The following is a 21,424-nucleotide window of genomic DNA, read 5'->3' on the forward strand; positions in this document are numbered from 1 at the left end:
TAGGAATATTGCTAAAAGAAAAGGAGTACTAATGGCACCTTAGAGACTAACCAATTTATTTGAGCATAAGTTTTCGTGAGCTACAGCTCTCTTCATCGGATGGATCTGTAGCTCATGAAACCTTATGCTCAAATACATTGGTTAGTCTCTAAGGTGCCACAAGTACTCCTTTTCTTTTAGCAATATTAACACAGCCAACACAGCTGCTACTCTGAAACCAGGAATATTGCGGTCAGCCTTACCTATCCATTTAAGGAGAACTGCTCTAGATTTTCTGAATACAGGGAAGAATTAAATACATTTTGCATAGAAAATCTCACATACAAAAATCACAAACCTTGAGAATACTCAATAAGCAGAACTGTCAATACGTTTTTAATCATACCCTTGTAGCTGTTAAAGCTGTGCACAGAGCCCAATCTATAGCTTTAAATATTGCCTTCCCCAGCCTCTCCGAGTTATACTCCTATGCTGACAAGCTTTGAGTTAGGCAACCTTCCCCTTTGCTACAGGATTTATTACCATGGTTATCTAAGGGTCTTCAGAAGACCAACCCAAACCAAACAAGTCAGTGTTAGTAGGAGCACCATTTTCCTCCTCAGAGGAAACACAAATCAGCTCCCTGCATCTGAGATGAACTCTCTAACCACAGCTCCCTTTTCTACAGTTACAAGTCTCCAATGGATCAAGACAACTAAATTTTTTAGGGACATTCAATTCTAAGCCTGGAATTTGCTCCTGCAATCATCATTTGGGACCACAGTAACTCATGCTCATGAATGAAGGACCAAATGTGGATTGCAACTGCTTGCAGTTGAACAGCTGCTTTCTGTAACAAGCCCATTAATTAACTGTGAGGCAAAATTAAATGTTGCTCTTAAAAATGAGGCTGGCCTTTCAGCACAGAGGGGTGTGGGGCTCTGTAACCAGACAAGACACAAGGAATAGAACTCTGAAGTTACCCGCTGCTAAGTTCAAGATATCAGAGGTGGGAAATGTGGTTAGCAGGGCTCCTTGCAAACTCAGTGAGTCTGTTCAGGCAGACAAATGCATAGGCAATATAAATTCATGGAGCCTTTCACTGAGTACAGATTATATGTCCTGAGCTAAGGCACTGATGGGCAGTTTTGCCGGGTGCCAAGTGCCTTAGACATTCATAGAACCCGACTGCCTGTAGGACAAATTTGACGCCCAGTAAAGTAACGGGACGCTAGTGTGTGCAAAAATGGTACTTCCTCTCAACCACCACAAACCCAGAGGCAGAGGAAATTCAAAGTAGCCGGTCACACTTGTTGCTGCTTCAACTGAGGCAAGGTTTACACCCTCAAACTGCTTTAATCCCTCCTCCCGCTAGTGCTGGATGACCAATGACCTGGAAGGCCACTTATAGCCCTTTCTTTGACACCAGGGCAGGCCCATGCCGGTGTGGCACAGGGAGAATGGAAGAGGTTTCTCCAGCTTTGCCTCTGAAGGGGCTCCAGGTTTTAAGTCGGAGCAAGTAACAGGGGTTAATGCTCTACAGAGACCCATTGGATAACAGAGAAAAAGCAGTCCTCAGCGTAGAAGGGGATGGTAGATAACACAGCCCCTACAAATATACAATAGCCAATACAATTTCAATAACATCCTCCCCAAACTCTGAGCGGGAGATGCCAAGCGCCAGACCCCCAAGTCGAGCCAGTGCCGCTGACACACACACACACACACACTTCCAGTAAGGGGCGGGGAGGGAAAGGTCCTGAGCCTGTGTCTGCACCCAGCCAGCACCCGGGGAGGAGCGAGGGTGGGAGAGCAGCACCCAGCCAGCCCCCAGTGAAAGAGGAGAGAAGAAATGCCCCAAATCAGCCACCCTGGGCCCCCCGAGACAGGCACCAGGGTACACCGAGCAGCCACCCCCCCCAGCAGCAGGCACCAGCGGGGTGGGGCGACCCCGAGCAGCCCCCCCAGCAGCACCAGCCCCCCCTCCAGAGGGGGGGGCACCGAGCAGCCCCCGAGGCCGGGGGACGCCCCCAAACCCTCCCCCGGCTCTCCCACCTGGAGCTGGATGGCGCCGCTGCCCAGCCCGGCCGCTCCGCCTGGGCTCCCTGCCGCAGCCGGCGCCGCACGGGGAGCGGAGCGAGCGGCCCCGCCCGGCTGGCTTCGCTCGCCGGAAACCAGCCCCGGGGAGGGGCGGCGAGGAGGCCGGACGGGCCTGAGGCCCCGGGGGGCTGGAACCCCGCGGTGGAGCCGCCCCTCACCGGGGCCTCTGACCGCCCGGAATCCCACCCAGCGCAGCCAGGCAGCCGCGGGGCAAGGGGGGCGGCTCCGTATCCCCGCGGATTGAGTCTCAGCGCGACGCGGCCTCACCTGCCGCACGTTCCGGGCGCCCGCTCCCGGGGAGGCCGGGTCCTGCCCAGCAAATCGGGCTGACTCCGAAGCCCGCACCTGCGGCGCGTGTGACCCCGCCGGCTCTGGCCGTGGGCACGGCGCCGCTGGGCCGCAGTTCCCTGGAGCAGCTCTCTCAGGCAGGGCTTATGCTTTGGAAGGAAATGGCCACTTAACTGGCTCATGTTGAGGCTTGGGTGTCCTGGGAGCCACCCCCCACGCTCCCTCTAATTTTTGACAGGCCGTGTACGCAAAAAAATTTCTTCTGTGCAAATTGTGCTTCTGTGCAAATGTTTGTGCGTGCGGTGTTTCGCCGTGGGCGCAGGGTTTAGGACCTGTGTGCATGCGCACAGCTTAGAGGGAAGAGTGGACAGCCCCTGGTTGCGGTTAGCAATAGGGACCATGTCCCAACCGTAAATGGTACCACTCGCTACACTCTGACTACCGGTGGTTCTCAAACTTTTGTACTGGTGACCCCTTTCACGTAGCAAGCCTCTGAGTGCGACGCCCCCCTTATAAATTAAAAACACTTAATATATTTAACATTATGAATGCTGGAGGCAAAGCGGGGTTTGGGGTGGAGGCTGACAGCTCACGACCCCCCCCCCCCATAAAACAACTTTGCAACCTCTGAAGGGTCCCAACCCCCGTTTGAGAACCCCTGGTATATACTGTACTGCAGAATTAAACCACTAACACACACAGCTGTGTAAATGGAGTTATACATCACATTCAGGACAGCACCCTTTGGAAACAAGAGTTTAAAAAAGGTCTGGGGAGTTAGAAGAGGAAGCAGTCCATCTTAACAGAGGAGAAAAGAGCTTGCAGAAGGCAGAGCCCAAAGGGTTGAAACATCACCTCTAAATGTGACCGATGTGGTAGAGATGGTCCCTCTCGTTCGCGTCTGCCATAAAATCAGTTGAGTAAATTCTTTACCTCTCAGGACCTATACCCGTGGTCTCTTGAGACTGCAGGATGCCTACTACTACTTCTGAGAAAGGGAATAAACTGATTGAATATTTGAATAAGGTGCCTTAATATCGCTTTAACTGCAGCCACATTAGTTGTTGTACAGGTATAACCTACGGTATAAATCCACAACCCTAACCAATATAGCTGTACCAACACAAAGGTCAGTACATAAAGCAGGCTTTTTCTGTACACTTTATCAGCTTTTGGAGCTTGTTTTCAGTTGTCATGTTCAAAGCCCATAACGATCAGTCTAATGGATTGGAGAATAGGAGCTTTAAGCAACTTTGTTTTTTTATTGGGGGGGGGGGAGGAGAAGGCAGGACAATTAGAGTTAAAAATAATAGTTATTGAACAGCACTTTAATGAATACTTGTGTACCATGACTAAAAGTGTGCACCTTTAAATCAAGTGAGATAAATAAGCTTCTGTTCCAGACTCTGTGTCTTATTTATTAATGCACTCACTAAATTTTGAAGGGAGCTGGAGCTCCTCCCCAGGTATCTGCACCCATGATTAAGGTTTACTTTGTTATTTTTGACAAATGTCATATAACTGTGCACCTTCTCATTTGTCTCATCTATCCATTGTGTCTTCTTTTTTAGCTCTTTGCAGTAGGGACTGTTATTTACCATGTTTGCATAGCATCTAGTCCACCAGGGCCCTGACCTCCTTGACAGCTAGATGCTACTGCAATATAAATGTTAAATGCTTTTAAAAATCTGTGCATATTTCAGACCTTCCAATTATCTTCCCTTTACCCATGTACAAAGCAGAACATAAATGAAGTACTATAACAGAGCTATCCTCTTGGTGTGCTTAGAATAAGGATGGCATTTTCAGGATGTACCGGAAAAGGGCCTTTCCTATCATGGCCCAACAGGAAACATAGCCATTTAAAAGACCATTGTTTTATTTCCTTCAGTCTTGAACTTATTTCCCTACTTAGATATGGCTTCTGCTTTGGTCAAAGGGCAAACTCCTATTGACTTTAATATGCACAGCATCTCAGTGGCCAAAATGCAACCTTTTTATTTTCAAAAGCCATTCTAATTACTGCAGGGTAGGGCCGGATATTGGGGCAGGCAACTGCCTACGGTGCCAGGCATAGGGGGGGCACCAGGTTTAAGGTGCGGTTTTTGTTGTTAGCGACAAAAGGGAAAATAGAATGTTGCTACCAAAGAAATGCCAGAAATCTTAGGAGTTGAGCCTGTCTTCAAGGAAACTCGTATTCATCAGAAGAAGAGACCGGTTGGTTACGAGGGCAGAGATGAAGTGATGGGAAGCTTAGAAGAAAAATTTCAAGAGGGAGGTTTTTTGCTTGCTTATTGACACTGCTCAAGTGTCCATCAAAGAAAGGTTTGGACAAATAAAGCACCACAAAAAGACCTAGGGTTTTTTGTATGACCTTAGTAAGCTGCCGGCAGACAGGAAAACATTCTTGAACAATTGTGTGAATCTTCACCGGAGGCTGACGCATGGGGAATGTTCGGACGTCAATGATAAAGACCTCCGTGTTGAATTGGACAACATCCGTTACATTTTGCAACATGGGAAGCACTCTCCACTCCAAGTTTTCCCATTCATTCACGCTGCAGAGCTGAAGGACACTTTTCCTAATGTGTGGATAGCTTTGGGGATTCTGCTCACACTGCCATTCACAGTAGCAAGCGGTGAGCACAGCTTTTTGAAGCTCAGGCTAATTAAAACATATCTTTGATTGACTATGGCGGACAAGAGAATGACATCACTTGCTATTTTATTGCTTGAAAATGCCATTGGCCAGTCTTTGGATCTCTCTGATGCTGTGCTTCAGTTTGGAAGGGCAAAGGCGAGAAAAGGGACCTTTGGAACTAAAGGACTAGGGTTAACATTCTAGGACTGTCACCTACAGTAACATTATTTAATACTGGTCCACCCAATGTTGGTGCACAGTTCAATTTATTGATGTTAGTACATTTCCATTTTTCTTAAAATTAAAAAGTGTCTATAAGCTAAGAGGAAACAAAATTCCAATAGGAGCTGAGCACCTCACATCCTTTTAATATATTATTGCAAGACCCCTGTGAGGTAGGAAAGTGCTATTACCCCATTTTACAGATGAGGTACCAAGGCAAAACCATTAAGTGATTTGTTCAGGGTCACACGGGAAATCTGGGGCACAGTAGGGAACTGAATCCAGCTCCTCCAAGTCACAGGCTAGCACCCTAACCACTGGACCATCTGTCTTCACATCTCTATTCAGCAAAGCACTTAAGCATAAATTTAAGTCCCATTAATTTTAATGGGTTATTTGATAGATATTTTACATTTACAGCCTAAAGGAAAGTTAGTCCAAATCCTGCATTATCTTAATCCTGTAACAGCATTAAAATTCAGAATTACATTCGGTAAGCCATCCTATTGTGCCTAGATATTGGGGCACAAACAAAAATTGCAAGTGTTCAGAAACCCTGGTTCAATTCAATGTTCATTTTTTTGAGGGCTGCTTATTTAAATTAGCTAAGATATTTTCTTTGCAGGCTGCCATGTTGACATTTGCAAAGAATCACCTACCATCAATTAGTTTTCAGTCTTCATTACAGAAAACTAGGAACACACTATTAGCATCCATTTTTATTTTACCCAACCCCTTTTTTATACAGGTTATTTACATTATTTTACAATCAGAATTGAAATGTTCAATTTTCATAGTATATTAATCCATTTTCTGTCTTATATTCAAGATAGTTGTAGCCCTTTACATAACCATAACAAAAACAGTCTCATAACAGGACAAATTAACTTTTCTTTAGCGAAAATAAATTTTTTTACACACATACAGGTAGATGGTATTTGGAACATCTACTCCGGTTGTTCATTAAGGACGCAATGCAATGCTCATTAAAGTAAATGAGTGTTTGACTGAACCTTCATTTCTCCCTATTAGGCAACCATGGAGCTAATCCAAAGCCAACAGGAGTCTTCCCCTTGCCTTCAGTGGGCTATAGAACAGGCCCCATTCGAAAAATGTACTTTGAGCAAGTCTTGAAATGGTAATGTTTCTTCACACGCATATAGTATTTATTACTGGAGACTGTAACAGATACAGACAAAACAGTTATTCTTTGGGTAATATTTTGATCTATTAATTTGAATAGAAGTTAGACCTTTCCAAAATCTTTTTATAATCCATTTTTCCCCAAAAAAATTTCTCTTAGACAACCTCAAAAACAGCATTACATCTAAGGGACACCGGTATATTAAAATATTTTAAAGAAACAACTAACAATATTACACCCAAGATGATTAAAACAAAACTTTTAAAATGTAGTGGTGAAAATTTTACTTTTTACCATGTATGTTATTTACTTTTTATGTTTCACAAGGCTTTGATGATTAAAGTATATTAGATGGTTTCATCTTCTGAATTTACTGCACTAGTATAGTGAATGGTTTCACTGCAGGAGAATGGCTGAATGCAAACAAAAAGCCATCTTTTCACTGAATTCAAAGTATTTATAAAATCTCTATCAAGTTTTGTAAAACTTAAATTCTGGGCCTGAAGTACGTGACATATCACTTTATATCTAAAACCAATGAAGAAACAGTGAGTGTAGAATGTACACTACTTTTTCCCATTTATTCACGCTCTTCAATACTGAAAAGAACATCTGAAAAATATTTGCAGTTATTAGTGAATAGAGCAGTTGCTATATCAGTTCTTTTGACTGAAAATTACCCCCTCATATTTTAAGCATGGAACAGTCTCTTAGAAAAGCACCTACAATCATGTCAAATAAAAATGCCAAGCTAGATGCGTCTCTCTCTTGGGAGTAGTCCTTGACTTGTCTACTAAGAATAAATCACTATTAGTTTATCTTCATTTTTTAGATACCTGTTCATTCTTTTTACTGGATGAGTGGTTGTCTCATTTGTAATGGGAAACTACTATGTGAAAACAATTCTTAATTGGTGCCCTAAACTAAGTTTAACTCTACTAGAACATTGGTTCCATTACAAATGGCTCAATTTTTAAATATTTACATATCAGAATTTAAACTGATTTAACCAACCCGTAGATGATTCACCCTCTGCAAAATAAGTGAACATTTTTAGTCCGTATTTTGTATTTACCAGCAATTGAATGTCATTTTAAGAAAGCAAAATCGTAGTTTGTCTTTTAGTATAAGAACTATATTAGTTTCCAAGATGAAAAAGAAACTATAAGGATTCACTACCCACAAGACAAAACAGCTATTTTAAATTGTTTTAAACGTTACTATAACAGATGCAGGCCTTTATAACGTTTAGCATCCTTACAATTCTCTATTGCTTTATTAGAATCCTCTAAATATTTCATTCTAAACCTTAGTGCTAACATTGGAGATTCTTTCCTGTAGTGCAGATCTCCAATCTAGAGATGTTATTCGTTTGAAAGTGTAAACTGCACCAGTGCAAACGCCGTTTTATACGTGAGTAGCTACATCAGTGCAGAAATACCTAGTGTAGGCAGACCCTGAGAAGGAAAGCCCTACTACAGAAGTATCTCTCTAGAAGAGGCTGATTCCTCAGGGCTAGTCTACAGTTAAAAGGTTGCAGTGGTGCAGCTGCACCGCTGTAGCGCTTCAGTGAAGACGCTACCTATGTCAACAGGAGGGCTCCCAAGCCCTCCCATTGACATAGTGCTGTCCACACAGGGAGTTAGGTTGGTATAACTGCATCGCTCAGAGGTGTGGATTTTCCACATCCCTAAGCGATGAAGTTATAACCAATATATGTTTCTAGTGTAGACCAAGCCTCAGTCAAGTCTCAATGTCCCATTAAGTCCAACTAATGCCGAGCTATAACACATTAGGGACTATTCTCTGACACTTAATATGCATTTGTAACTTAACAGGAAGAGAGAGAAATCTCTCAGATTGCAGGCAGTGGTATGATAAGCAGCTAATTTCATATGCAGCATAGTTCACACTATAAGTATCCATCGTTGCTACAAATCTGAGATGTAATGAACTATTTGCTGTCTGGAATGCAAAGAGGAAGAAGGCAAGCTACTTCTCAGCACTCCCAAGGGTCTGATTCAGAAGTTCCCTCTGACACATGACCCCAAATGTAGCTCTTTATACACTAAGCTATGTGGTTGTTATCTGATTCCTAGCCAATGCCTTTCCTAAATGGGAGATCTTTTCTAACCACTTCAGGCTATCAGAATCCACTTTTAAAAATGTTTAAAGACAGACAGACCGACCAAGAATGGCTACAGAAGAGCAGCAGCAATTATTTTGTGTCAAGAGAATTTTATATACATGTTTTTTGTTTTTGTTTTTTTAAATAGTACTGTTAAAAAGCAGCACCCAAAATTACAAGAACCAAAAGAACTGTCTTGCTTATTGCAGTTGACATTAGTTCGATTTACAGTTACAGGCAAAACTGTCTCTAAATGGCCCCATTATGCTTCAGGAATGCAGCACAAAGAGTATTCAAGATGGAGCAGTGCGTTTAAGAACAAGAGTAGCAGTCTTGAGTCAATCTCCTTGCTTTGGGGAGTGAAGATAAAAGATGTTATATGAAGATAAAATTTTGTCTACAAACATGAAATTGTTACTCTTGCATGTTCAAGATCCCCAAAGTAGAAATCAGAAATTTTCACTTAATAAAAAAAAAGCTAAGCCTAAAATATCTACCCCCTTTAGTTTCACACAGCAAGTCATTGCTATTTATAGTCATGTTAAAAAAACAACTATTATTTGTACTATAAAATCATACAAAAAATGTTCAGGACATTAAAAAAATCCTCCAACATTAACTCTTATCTGTACACCCATGAAAGCATGTAAAACAGTAATCTGCAAATTATCAGGGGCAGGTCTAATAAAGCCTCATGCTACATTATCCTTACGCCTTCCAGTGCTGTATGGTTAGGTAACATTACATTAGTCAAATAATCTCCGTGCTACTGTCTGTACATAATGGTCCACCTTTTGGTTAACCTTAAATAGAGAGGGATGGTTTTATTTAAACACATTTTAAATAATGCACAAATAATTTAACTGCCAACAGTACTAGACACTGTTAAAGCGTAATGATTTTTCCCCACATAAGAACTCTACAATATAATCCCATTTTTATAGTACATTTTTTTACAAGGCATTTGAATTCTGCATTTACATAAACACCACTCTTTACAGTTTAATGTCATTGTTGGAAAGTTACAGTTTCAGCAGGAATTAGTTGTGTCTTTGTTTTAAAAGTTCATCTATTTGAGTCTTGTACATATTTTTCACATCTTCAAGATCCAGTCGAAGTTCTTCGGCCTCTTCTGCTTTCTCTCCATACATCTGAAGAATAGTATTGTATCTTTGATCCAAATCCTAGAATAACATGGGCTTTTGGTTATTTGGCTGTTTCCCCAATTTAAAAGCAGTGCCATATATTTGTTTTCATTATTTGTCTAACACATTGCCTATCATGCTTTAAGTATTAAAAAAGCTGAAAAGTTAAACTAATGCTAACCCATATAAACACATATTGCATTGTGTCCTGAATATCACCAAATGTGCGCTCTTGGGAACTGTGAAAGGAAGCAAATTCCAAAGGCAGGATTTTTAACTACAAAGAGCAAAGAGGTGAGGGAGTAAAATTTTCATAAATGACTCTGCTTTAATGCCCAAGTCTCTATAGAAAATAGGCACTTTTTGCAAGTTTTCCCTGGTATATCAGATAACAGGCCCCAGACCACTAAGGGTTTTATAGAAGACCACTAAGATCTTGAAATGTAACTGAAGGCTTAAACACAGAGGTTGGCTGCTCACAGCATTCCATTCAGCAGGTGGGCAGCTGTAGTTTCTATATGAATTTCAAAGTAAAATAATCTGGAAAGGTCCACAAATTATCATCTAATGAAAAGGCATCTACTACATGACTCAGGTCACTTTAAATTATAATATTCAATTTTAAATCTGTCTCTCACACCACAGATTTTACAAGCGCTTGTACACATGAAAGCCGAAAACAGTTTCAGAAGCGCTTTTCCTTCATTTTTGCGTAGTACAAAGCAGTCTGAAAATTGTGCAGTTGTTAATGTTCATAACTTACGATGAGTCAAGGAGAGAACATTCAGCAAATCATCACTAGATTTTGTTGTAGGAAGAAGCTTAGTGTCAAAAACTTTCTGATTTGAAAATTTAACATGCTGCATGTATAAAAAAGAATGAATCATTTTCCAGAATGAGATAATTGAAATTCAAAAGATTTGCATGTGTTAGTTCTCTTTAAACAGAGCAACAAAAAAGGACCCAAGAAGTTAAGTAATAAGAGTGGATTAAAAATGTGCAATATTTATTTTATTAATTCCATGAATATCATGATCAGACAGGATCAAACCTTTACCGTGATAGGTTATGTTTTGCTAAACTCATATGGAATACTCTAATTCTTATGCTGGCTCTCAAGACTTCCAATTCACTCAAAAATTATGAACTCCAGGCCAGATGTTCGGAATGCTCTGAGCACAAAAATATGCATGCCTAATTTCAGTATACAATTATGTGTACAATTATGACAACTGTGTGTGCAAGTGACTACATGGCTATGAAGTGGTCGTTTACACATGCAATTATACTGATGATGTGACATATTTTAGTATTCCTGACAGTGGGCATAATTATGAAATTATGGCTCTCTCTGCATATCACAATTCCTAACTCTCAACATGGATTCTTTTATAGGTATGCACACTCACTGAACTGTATGTTTACTAGCATAACAATCTGAAAATCAATTTGGAAAGTAACTGATAATTGCCATGCAATATAGCAAAACCTGCTGACAAAATCCATCCGTCTCTAAGCTGCATCCTATGAAGTTACAAACCAATTTATCAGTTTTCTTGTAAAAAGAGCACTTAATTTTCAAGTCTAAAATTGTATTCCTTTGAGTTATTTTTCCACTGCCTAACTTTTAATAATTCAATATACTTTGTGATTCTTACCACATTTTCAACTTTAATGAAAAGAGATTTTGTATTAAGTATCACAATGGGCATCTACAGAGTTACATATTTATTTATGAATGCTTAACTTAGTAAAAAGAGTTTTCATAAATCACATGTCAATCTCTCACCTGATTTATATAAATGAAAGCCACCTACCCTTAGCTGTGCACGTAGTTTTGGTATCTCCTTCACCTTTTCTTCAAATTCATCATTTTGATTTGTTAATTTAACCAGCTCTTCTGCCATTATTGATCGAGTTCTTTCAAGGTTTCCAATTTCCAGCTAAGATAACAGGCATTTAACAGTTAGAGCTTTGTGCTGGGAGTGACATACTAAGTTACTAACTTTGTTTTTCATTAAAAAAAAATTAGAATGATTGATCTTGGAAGTCAATTTATTATACAGACCTGTGATACTCAAACCTCAGTGGTTCAGGAGCCAAAATAGCTATCAACATTACCCAAAAGAGAGACAGTGCTGCAAAGAGCCACAGGAGACACATTAAAGATACACTTGCAGCTCGCAAGCCTCAGTCTGAGTATCACTGATATAGACAGTACCAAGCGGATGTCAGATTTATAAAGTAAGAAAATAATATAGTATAGGTAAGACAGTATTTGCGTGGGGTAAGGTGTCAATTTAAAGAGCTCTTTCATACATAAAAATTGAAGCTTAAGGTTAATTTGCTAAACTGAGTACATACACCTTAAACATGAAAAAACACATTATTCAAGTTTAAGACAGGTTTACAATGACACACGTTTAAGTGGTTTCTTTATTTTCCAACCTGCATGTCACATAAATTCACATTAGTATTCCTTACGCTTCAACTATGTTAAGTCTTGGAGATTTTCACTCCCAGATCAGTAGAAACTAGAAGCAATTAAATCAGGTAATACAGAGATGGACAGGGGAAGGAATGTTGATATACTGCTTTTAAAGCATCTTCAATTAAGTGCCCTATGAAACAGCATTCAACACAAACGCCTCACCTTTTTCTTCACCTTTCCCTGGAACCCTGATCAATGTTGAGATAGCCAGGTAGAGTCTATTTGATCCACCTCATCCAAAAACTAGGTAATGCATCCCTACGTCTCTTGTGATGGCCCATTAAGACTTTAACAGAACTGCCTAGGGGATGGGTGGGGAGGAGTGTCCCTACATCAGTGCAAGACAAAACCATTGTTTGCACATCCAGACCCTACACAGCTATCAGTAAAATAAACTTCGTAAAACAAACCAGTAAAGTAAAATCACGTTCATCTTTCTACTTATGACACACACAAACTTAAAGTGATTCTCACAGTACCTGTAGGTGAGAAATCTCTCCTTCCTTCAGTTTTAACTGCGACTGCAGGTTTTCAATTATACTTGAACCTGCTCCCATCCTTACAGCATCATAAAGATTGCTCCCACTTGTAGACATTGACCCAAATGAATGATCATGAGGGTCATCCTACAAATAAAAAGTGAACCAACCACAAGATCGGACATTGAGATTATTTCACGTTTGAAGACTTTAGCACTAGAAGCAAGAGCCTACTGATTCAATACAAACAGCAAATGAAGATCGTCATCATTAGAGTCAAAAGTTTCAATGCTTCAAATATATTCCTTCCAAACAAAAGCTCATTTTGAATAGCTAAACAAGGATGCTTGCCGTCATGTCAAGTTTGCTTGCTGTCATGTCACCCTTACCACTGTCATTTGGCTAGCATAGATCTCTATATTCTCATAGATAAAGTCATCAGAAGCAACTGCCTTTGCACAGATTGCATCAAGACAGTGGCAGTGTGTCACGAGTGAGTGGTGCACTAAACTAGAATCACTGGATTAACAGTCGAGTCAACTTTAGATATAGCGTCAACTTATTTTATAAAGCACTTTGGAACGAATTACGTGAATAGCACTTCAACTTTATATTCTCCACATTATTCTACTATTTTTTTTTAAATGTGCTCTCAGGCACCCTCGTTCAAATGCTATGCAAACCTAGACATTTTGTAGGTATGTTTAAGAAATCAAAATAGCTGAAATCACTATTTTTTCAAAGCAGTTATTAGCTAGATAAAATTAACATGCCAATAAAACTATTTGAAGACTCCAACATAATTCATTGTAAACACACAAAAGGTAGCAAAATGGTTTATCAAAAAACATCAATTGATAAACGATACATTACCTGAGAGAGGAAGGATGCCTGAAGCCCTGCCATATCAACTCCACTTATAGAGCTTGAGCGTGACAATGTTGGAGTACTCGAAACAGTTTCCATTGTTGATAAGGTAAATGACTTGCGCTCCTTTGAAAAATACAACAGCTAGTTAAGAGAAAGTGAATACAAGGAACAAAGATTGTTGAGGAAGAAGACAATAAACAGACCTTTCTGCATATAATGGGGTCTCTTTTTTCACTCCCAAATGTAGAGCACAAATTCATTTTTTCTGTATATTAACTGAAGTTTAAACAGTGAAGTGGATTTAACAGTGTCACTAGTACATCTAGCCCAAGTTCAATTCCTTAGGTCAGTGGTGGGCAACCTGCAGCCCATCAGGGTAATCCACTGGTGGCCCACGAGACACTTGTTTACATTGACCAGCCCGCAGCTCACATTGGCTGGGAACGGTGAACCGCGGCCACTGGGAGCTGCGGGCGGCCGTGCTTGCGGATGGTCCATGTAAACAAACTGTCTTGCGGCCCACCAGCGGATTACCCTGACAGGCTGCAGGTTTCCCACTACTGCCTTAGGCTTTCCTGGCTATGCAGAAACAGATGTTACTACCTACTGCAAAGGGAAGTGGTCTTTCAGTAGCCACACTGCAGAATGCTGGCCTAAGACCACAAAAGTACATGAGCCCTAGAGACAATTAAGTGTTTCGCTGAGCTCATGTGCCTCACAGAAATTACACCCTAAATAAAAAGTAGGTTCTTCCCTGGATGAAGGACAGTGAAGAGATTTTTTAAAAAGCGTTACAATGCTCAAACTCAGGATCTCTGAGGCTAAACTCTGTTACTGACAAGTTTTTCTAAATAGGCTGACATCCTCTGCAGTCAGCAACTGAATACATGTTGACTTAAGGATGAAGTAAATAACTTTGAACAGGACTTGGATTTCAGAACTGCAGCAACTAGGAGATTAACAGCGAGGACAGAGCGGTGTTAGAATATCAACTGCTGACTGGTAGTGACTGAAAGCTGTTGCCAACTGATGGGCATTTGGTAACCTATGCTAAACAAAGTGAGTCGGGGCCTATAGACCAGCATTCATATCACACAGACACATCACAACTCGAATTAACCGGCACCTTGCTGGTAGTCTCAGCAGAGGCAAGAGTTTTTCAGTGGGCCCAGACATTGAATGTCATGCCCCTCAAGGTAAGGACAAAGGCACACTGGTGCAACAGTGTGGATCAACCTATGCTGATACTATCCCTGTTTCACTTATTCTGTGACTAAGTAGAGGAATTATTCAGGACTGTCAATACAGTGCCTTTCACACAAAGCATTGAATTCACAGGAAAAAAAAAGGATGCGGAGAAGTCCCAGATACTTAGTTTCATGTCATTACCATGCTAGATCTTCTTAATCCTTGTTTGTTGTTTATATGACATTTTAGCATTCGAGACTTGCTCGGTCATCATGTGACCCAATAAGATTTTTGAAACACATGAATTAACATTAAAGCAAATTTAAATACCTTTTCCTTTGCTGTTTCTTGTACAAAAATTACTCTCTTTTTTTCTTGTTCAACTTTCATTTTCTCCATTTCCAATTGAGTAGCTAACAGCATCTAGAAGGAGGAAATGTGGATTTTTAATCCCTTGCAAACTCAGAATTTTATGATGAAGCAATGCAATATTGAATTAACCAATACCTTTTCTTTCTTTGCTTCGTCAAGAGTTTTCACATACTCCTCTTTCAGGTTTTCTAATTCCACCTCATATCTATATTGAAAAAAGGGAAAGGGAAAGTAATTTTATTAAAGAATCTTCTCTTCATGTTTTTATTTTAGGTTCCCACAAAGCAAAATAATTTACTGAAACTGACAAAAGCATAATGCACAATATTTGTTTCCTATACAAATATCTACATTTAAGCTTAATATTTAACTGCATCAGGAACAGAATTGATCTGTATTACCAAATGGAGAACTAAAACTATTTCTCTACGATGTTAGAAAAATACCCTCACACTGATTTGTAAGCAGCATGTGGTTACTAGAATGTTTGCTAATCTTAAGAACTTCTGTTTAACCACTTGTTATATTTCCATGCAATATCCTCTTACGCTTCGTTTGTTGTGTGCATGCTGCTTTAATATTCTGGATACTTGGTCTACTATTGCATGAACCAATAATACTTACATTAACCTTAAAGCAACTTTCAATAACTTATCTTTAACTATTTCTCATACAAAAAAATAGCGTAAGCATACTACAGAAGTGGACATATGACTCCTCAAATTAACACAATTAAACTCAGAAACCAGGAGGCAAAACTATCCCAGGTGTCAGAATTTCTTAGGACCGGTAGATTGCCTGGGAAGAAACTGTAGTTGACTAGATAGGATGAAGTCTACTGAAAGATCACCAAAGTATTTTGATCCTCCCAATGTACCACTAGGATGTTGAAAAGGGAATTTCCTGATATGAACTGGAATCCCAGTGCAGAAAAGCACACCTCCCCCCAGGAACAGCCCAGGGGGTTAAAAGGGAAACAAACGCAGTTTGTTGGAGACATAGTCAAGAGGAAGAATTTCACAAGGGTAATTCATAGTTACTTAATGTTTTTGCTACTGACTTCAGGTTTCCTTCTACAATAGTGTCTGTGCCGAGGCAGAGGTGGGAGGCCTGTATTGGATGTTGGTGGAAATGCATCAGGGCAGAAGTTCAGAAGGTGGTGGCGTGGAGCCACCAAAAAGCATTAGTCTTCAAGGGACATGTTTTTTTGTTTTTCTACTATTAAAAGCAGGAATTTGTTTAAGAATATAGTCGTTGCCACAGTTCAACTTCTTAGCACACGATAACTGATTGATTTAATTTCTTTTTGGAGAAGATGTTGGATGCTTTCTAATGTCCCAATCCTGCAAGCTGCTCTGTGCAGATGGACCCTTGTGCCTGCATGGAGGCTCACGGACTGCAACTGCACAAAGCAGCTTGCAAGAGTAGGGCCAAAGAGATCATCATCATGGGTGGCACATGAACCAGAGGCTGGGGGAGGCTAGCCCTCAGCCCCACCCCTTCGACCCGAGGCCCCGCCCCTTCCCCCACTGCAGCCACCGGCTCCAGCCGCAGAGCACTGGGGGGGTGGGCGACATGCGTAGACATAGCCCCAGCCCCAGCCATGGCCAGTACTGGCTAGGGGACTGGAGGGGCGCATGCAGAGCGGCAGGAAGCAGGAGGGGGCAGGGCTGGGGGCAGAGCCACATCTGGCTGTTTGGGATGGCATAGCCTCCCCAAGCCTACGGTTCCTGCCACCTATGATCATTATTTAATATTCTTGTTAAAAGCAAATAAAGTAGGTGAGAGTGACTGGTCCTGGGTGAGGTGAGAGATTTAAGGCTCAATGCATAAGAAGTGCCTCTAGGAACCCTAAGGGTACATGGATAGCCCAGAAGAGCTGAAGTGACCTGAAAGTAGCAGGTATCAAATAAAGAAAAGGATCTCTGTATGTGTCTTCCTTCATAAAACTTGGCCGGCAACACAGTCAGTATTTTATATGGTAGTTATCAAATACATACAAAAGGGCAAGTCTTCCTATTCAAACACAAAAACCTGATAGTATATTCCTTTCATTTCCATATGAATCTAAAGAAACGTGTATGAGCCAAGAACTTAACCCAATTCACCTATTGTTTTCATTTTCCAGTTTCTTGAGTCTGGCTCTCTCTGCTTCTAGCTGAGCCTGAAGGCGACTGTTTTCCTGCCTCAAGAGGCTATTCTGTGATTCAGTGGAAGACACTTGGATTTTATTGGAAAGAAGTTCTTCTGTAGCAGCACGTTCTCTCTCAGCTGCTGCTGCCAGGAGGGCTTGAGATTCACCTAATTCCCAAGAAAGAGTAAATACACAATCCATTATAAAAAAACAAAACAACTGTAGCTGACTTTTACGCCAAAATAGTCATCCAAAACTTAAGCCAACTATTAGGTTGAAATGTTTGGCATATTTGCCAAATGTTTAGATGCAATTCAGATATTTTTCAAACATTATAAAGGTTTATTCTTGTACTATTTCCAGGCTTCACGAGAAATGTAGTCTTTTCAACAGCACTCAAAATATGGTAAGCAATTACATCTTGGCATTAGCCATCAGAAGCACGTAATAGCAGGGTAAAGGCCTCATTGTGGACGAGTAGATACAGCACTGTTTGAGAACTGATTGGTGGCAGTATGCCTGCCACCAAACAAGAATATACAATTGGCGGTAGAGAGGATTGCCGGGCAAGGAGGATTTGAGATTCTAGTTTTGAAGAGTACATAATTAAAGGAAACATTTACATACCCTACCTGTGGCTTTGGACATTTTATTCCATTGTCATTTTGTTCATCCAAGGGGCAAGAGTTTTTCATTACAACCCTCAACGCAGCTGAAATATATTTGTTTCACAGCCTTGGATAGTCACACAGTAAATTATACTAGCTAAGCCCAGGTCATGGAATCCAAAAACCACATCTGACAATTCAAGATGTTGGTCCATTTTCACTCCTGCCCCTCTCCCATGCCCACTCCCTTTTTAAAATTCTATATATACACATACAGTGCTCTTCACTTATATAAATCACTACTACCATACCATCTCAAGTCTTTTACAAATTCAGTAAATCACGCCTCACAGCACCCTTGCAACACACCTATGTATCATCCTATATTACTGATACACATTTGAACCCAGATCTCCCATACTTTAGACATAAGTCTATGCTCTTCTCACTACATTACTGCCATCTAGTGTCTCCCCGACAGTCACACAATACATTAAAATCTACACACAAGCTAGACTTACCAAGTCTGTCAGAAAGGTTCTTTTCTAACTTTTCCCATGAAGAGGTTTGTGCTCCCAGTGTTGCTTGCAGATTTTCGATCTGCCGAAGAAGTGGCCTGGTGGCAGATGTAACACTGTGACTCAGTTCTTGGTTCCGATTCTCTGCTTCTTGGAGTCTCTGAATTATGAATTAGTTAAATGCCATTAAACCTTAACACGGCATGACCAGTTTAAGTTCTACCACAAAATTCAGCTAAAAATGTAACTACAATCCTTACATGTTCTACAATAACTACTATTAAAACTGCACTTTTTTTTTTTTTTTTAATAAAGTAAAGTTAGAGGAGAATAATACATCATCAAGAGCTGGAGTGACTTTTTAGACAAGTCATTAGGAAACAGGTCTGGTGTTTAAAGTCAGACAGTAGAAGAAGATGTAATTGCCAAAGGACCCTTTTTCTGATGGTAGTGTTGTGTTAGTATATAACTGGAGTTTCCAGTATTAAGCAGAAGACAAGCCTCATCTAGCAGGCCTTAATTCTTAGCTGACAGCATATTATGGTTTCAATTTTTAAAATGCCATTTCTTGAGAAGAAAGAAGAGCACTCCATTCTGGGGGATTTCTCTCCCCTAATTAGTCCCTACCAAAAGTTCAAGTTTTGACTCTTTACTAACCACTTCACACCTTCACACCTCAACAGGATCTGCTATCAAGTTATTTCCCTCCTGGTGCTAACATATTCATTTGGCAATACTCTCTCCACAGGCCCCAGGAAGAGGCCACATTTAGACTAATCTCTGGACTATTCCTAAAAGATAAGGATGAAAAAGTAATCCACTCTTCCAGGGAAGACAGGAAGGGATTTAAGTGTCCATTTGCTGTAAATTTTACAGCATAATCACAACCTTAATGGCTAAATTTTGCTTCATACTAAAAAGATCCGTCATGCTTAAAAAGCTGGCATAATGATTTTCAAAGAAATATATTGGTTGAAAATCAAAGAACAACCAAAGGTTTTTCCTAACATTTGTTCCTAATGTTCTTCTGCACAAGACATGGCCTAAAAGGTATCTTGTGACCTATGAACTTTCAAGTTATTTTAGCATTTTGTATTCTGCTTTTAGAAGTCCCTCCCCTAAACAAATGACTTAACATAATCCTAGGTATCTAGTGTAGTTGTAGCTGTATCGGTCCCGGGATGTTAAAGACACAAGTTGGGGAGATTAATATATTTTATTGGACCAATTCCTGTTGGTGAGAGACAAGCTTTTGAGCCACACAGAGCCCTTCTTCAGGTCCGGGAAAGGCACTCCCACAGTAACAACAAAATGTAAGCTGGAATGGTTTGTTTAGCATATGTAGTTAGCACATATAGTAAGGGACCATTCAAGGTAGAGTGGCTCGTTAACACCTTTGCAGTCATAGGACAAAAAGAGGGGGGTTAGTGGGTTACAGACTGTTTTAATAAACCATATATCCAGTGTCTTGGTTCACATTTAGTGTCTAGCAGAGACATGAATTTAAACTCCTACGCTTGTTTTTTTAAAGTGTTGTGCAGGTTTCCTTCGAGGATGAGGACTGATAGGTCAGATATAGAGTGATTGATTTGTGAAAAGTGTCCATCCCACCGGTGATAGGGTGTTTTTCTCTTGTAGCATTTTCCTTTGTGAGTTTGAGTGCGCAGTGATTGTTTGTTTTCACCCACATACTTATTATTTGGGCATTTAGTGCACTGAATGAGGTATACCACATGTGATAGGCATGTGTAGAATCAATGGACCTTGAAATATGTATTGTGGGGGGTGCTGATAATTGTAGTAATGGAGATATGTCTGAAGGTTTTCCATCTGTTGGTCTGGCAGGGTCTGGTGCCACTTTGAGTGGCTGTATTTTGGTCTGTCAGGCACTTGCTTCTGATGATGAGCTTGGAAAGTTGTTTGAAGGCCAGAAGTGGGGGTTCAGAAAAGACACTGGATTTATGGCTTGTTACAACAATCTGTAACCCACTAATCCTCTCTTTTTGTCCTATGACAACAGAGGTGGTAAGGGGCCGCTCTACCTTGAATGGTCCCTTACAATATGTGCTAACTACGTACGCTAAACAATGTGTTCCACCTTGCATTGAGCTGTGACACTGGGAGTTCCTTTTCCAGACCTGAAGAAGTGCACAGTGTGTCTCAAAAGCTTGTCTCTCTCACCAACAAACAGAGCTGGTGCTAAACATAAGCAGATTAAGCAACTGCTGAGGGCCCCAAGCAGCTCAAGGGGCCCTTCTATTCGCTTTTTTAGTATGAGTTGGGGGGGGGGGGGCGGGCGGGGAGAGAACATTCCTGCTTAGGGTCCCCAATGGGTTATGGGTTAGCACTGTCACTGCCAACTGAAGTTGGTCCAATAAAAGACATTACCTCATCCACCTTGTCTATCTCAGTATAATCCTTGCATTTTTTATTTTGAACCAAACGAACACGGAGCAGCTAGAAATATCAATGAAACAACTGGGGGGGGGAGGGGAGGGATAGCTCAGTGGTTTGAGCATTGGCCTGCTAAACCCAGGGTTGTGAGTTCAATCCTTGAGGGGGCCATTTAGGGATCTGGGGCAAAAATTGGGGACTGGTCCTGCTTTGAGCAGGGGGTTGGACTAGATGACCTCCTGAGGTCCCTTCCAACCCTGATCATTCTATGATTCTAATTGTTACTGCACCTGTTGTAATTCACTGATTTCTTGGCGCAAATAGTCCTCCTTTCTTGCTGCTTGCTGCTCAGCTCGCTGAAGTGCCAGTCTCAAGTCTGCCACCTGTAACAGCAGGAAGTAGAGAATTACTATATTTCATTAATTCTGAATGAAGAATTCAGTTTCCACTTGTCACTGCTACAGCCACGTGTATTTGCATCAGTGAATATTGTACATGGGGCCCCAGTTTATGAGTTTTACAGGTCAGCTATGCATACCCACACACAACATGCGCATAATAGTTTCACTAGTTTACCCACCCACTACTAGTTACATAGTGTCCAGTTCAAGGAAGTAACACTTAACATCATAACGAGAAAGGCACAAGCATGAACTATGGCTTACCACCAAAATTATAATCACGAATTTAGACAAGACAAACATTTAAAATAAAGATTATGAC

General features: G+C 40.8%; 2 protein-coding genes across 13 annotated transcripts in view; both read right to left on the reverse strand.

The window, feature by feature from the left end:
* EOGT (EGF domain specific O-linked N-acetylglucosamine transferase) overlaps positions 1-2,600 on the reverse strand; it is a 35,498-nt gene extending 32,898 nt beyond the window's left edge. For 2 of the 11 annotated variants that reach the window (XR_005226076.2, XM_037903682.2), the window contains exon 1: positions 2,035-2,283. The gene's annotated coding sequence lies outside the window, so the exon portion shown is untranslated. Of the gene's footprint in view, positions 1-2,034; positions 2,293-2,346 lie in introns of those variants that run through there. The other 9 variants (XM_037903681.2, XM_037903679.2, XM_037903677.2 and 6 more) reach the window with 8 other exon arrangements.
* Positions 2,601-5,931: 3,331 nt separating this feature from the next.
* Positions 5,932-21,424, reverse strand: part of TMF1 (TATA element modulatory factor 1) — a 35,763-nt gene continuing 20,270 nt past the window's right edge. Inside the window, exons 10-18 of one of the 2 annotated variants that reach the window (XM_043552202.1) lie at positions 20,992-21,084; positions 18,311-18,467; positions 17,156-17,348; positions 15,183-15,252; positions 15,006-15,098; positions 13,491-13,628; positions 12,618-12,764; positions 11,465-11,590; positions 5,932-9,686 (exon numbers count right to left, since the gene is read on the reverse strand). In XM_043552202.1, coding sequence (XP_043408137.1) covers positions 9,543-9,686; positions 11,465-11,590; positions 12,618-12,764; positions 13,491-13,628; positions 15,006-15,098; positions 15,183-15,252; positions 17,156-17,348; positions 18,311-18,467; positions 20,992-21,084 — 1,161 coding nt within the window. In that variant the 3' untranslated portion in view covers positions 5,932-9,542. The remainder of the gene's footprint in view (positions 9,687-11,464; positions 11,591-12,617; positions 12,765-13,490; positions 13,629-15,005; positions 15,099-15,182; positions 15,253-17,155; positions 17,349-18,310; positions 18,468-20,991; positions 21,085-21,424) is intronic. The other variant, XM_037903861.2, reaches the window with a different exon arrangement.

Source organism: Chelonia mydas, chromosome 7, assembly GCF_015237465.2.
Source record: "Chelonia mydas isolate rCheMyd1 chromosome 7, rCheMyd1.pri.v2, whole genome shotgun sequence".
NCBI classification, from domain to species: Eukaryota; Metazoa; Chordata; order Testudines; family Cheloniidae; genus Chelonia; species Chelonia mydas.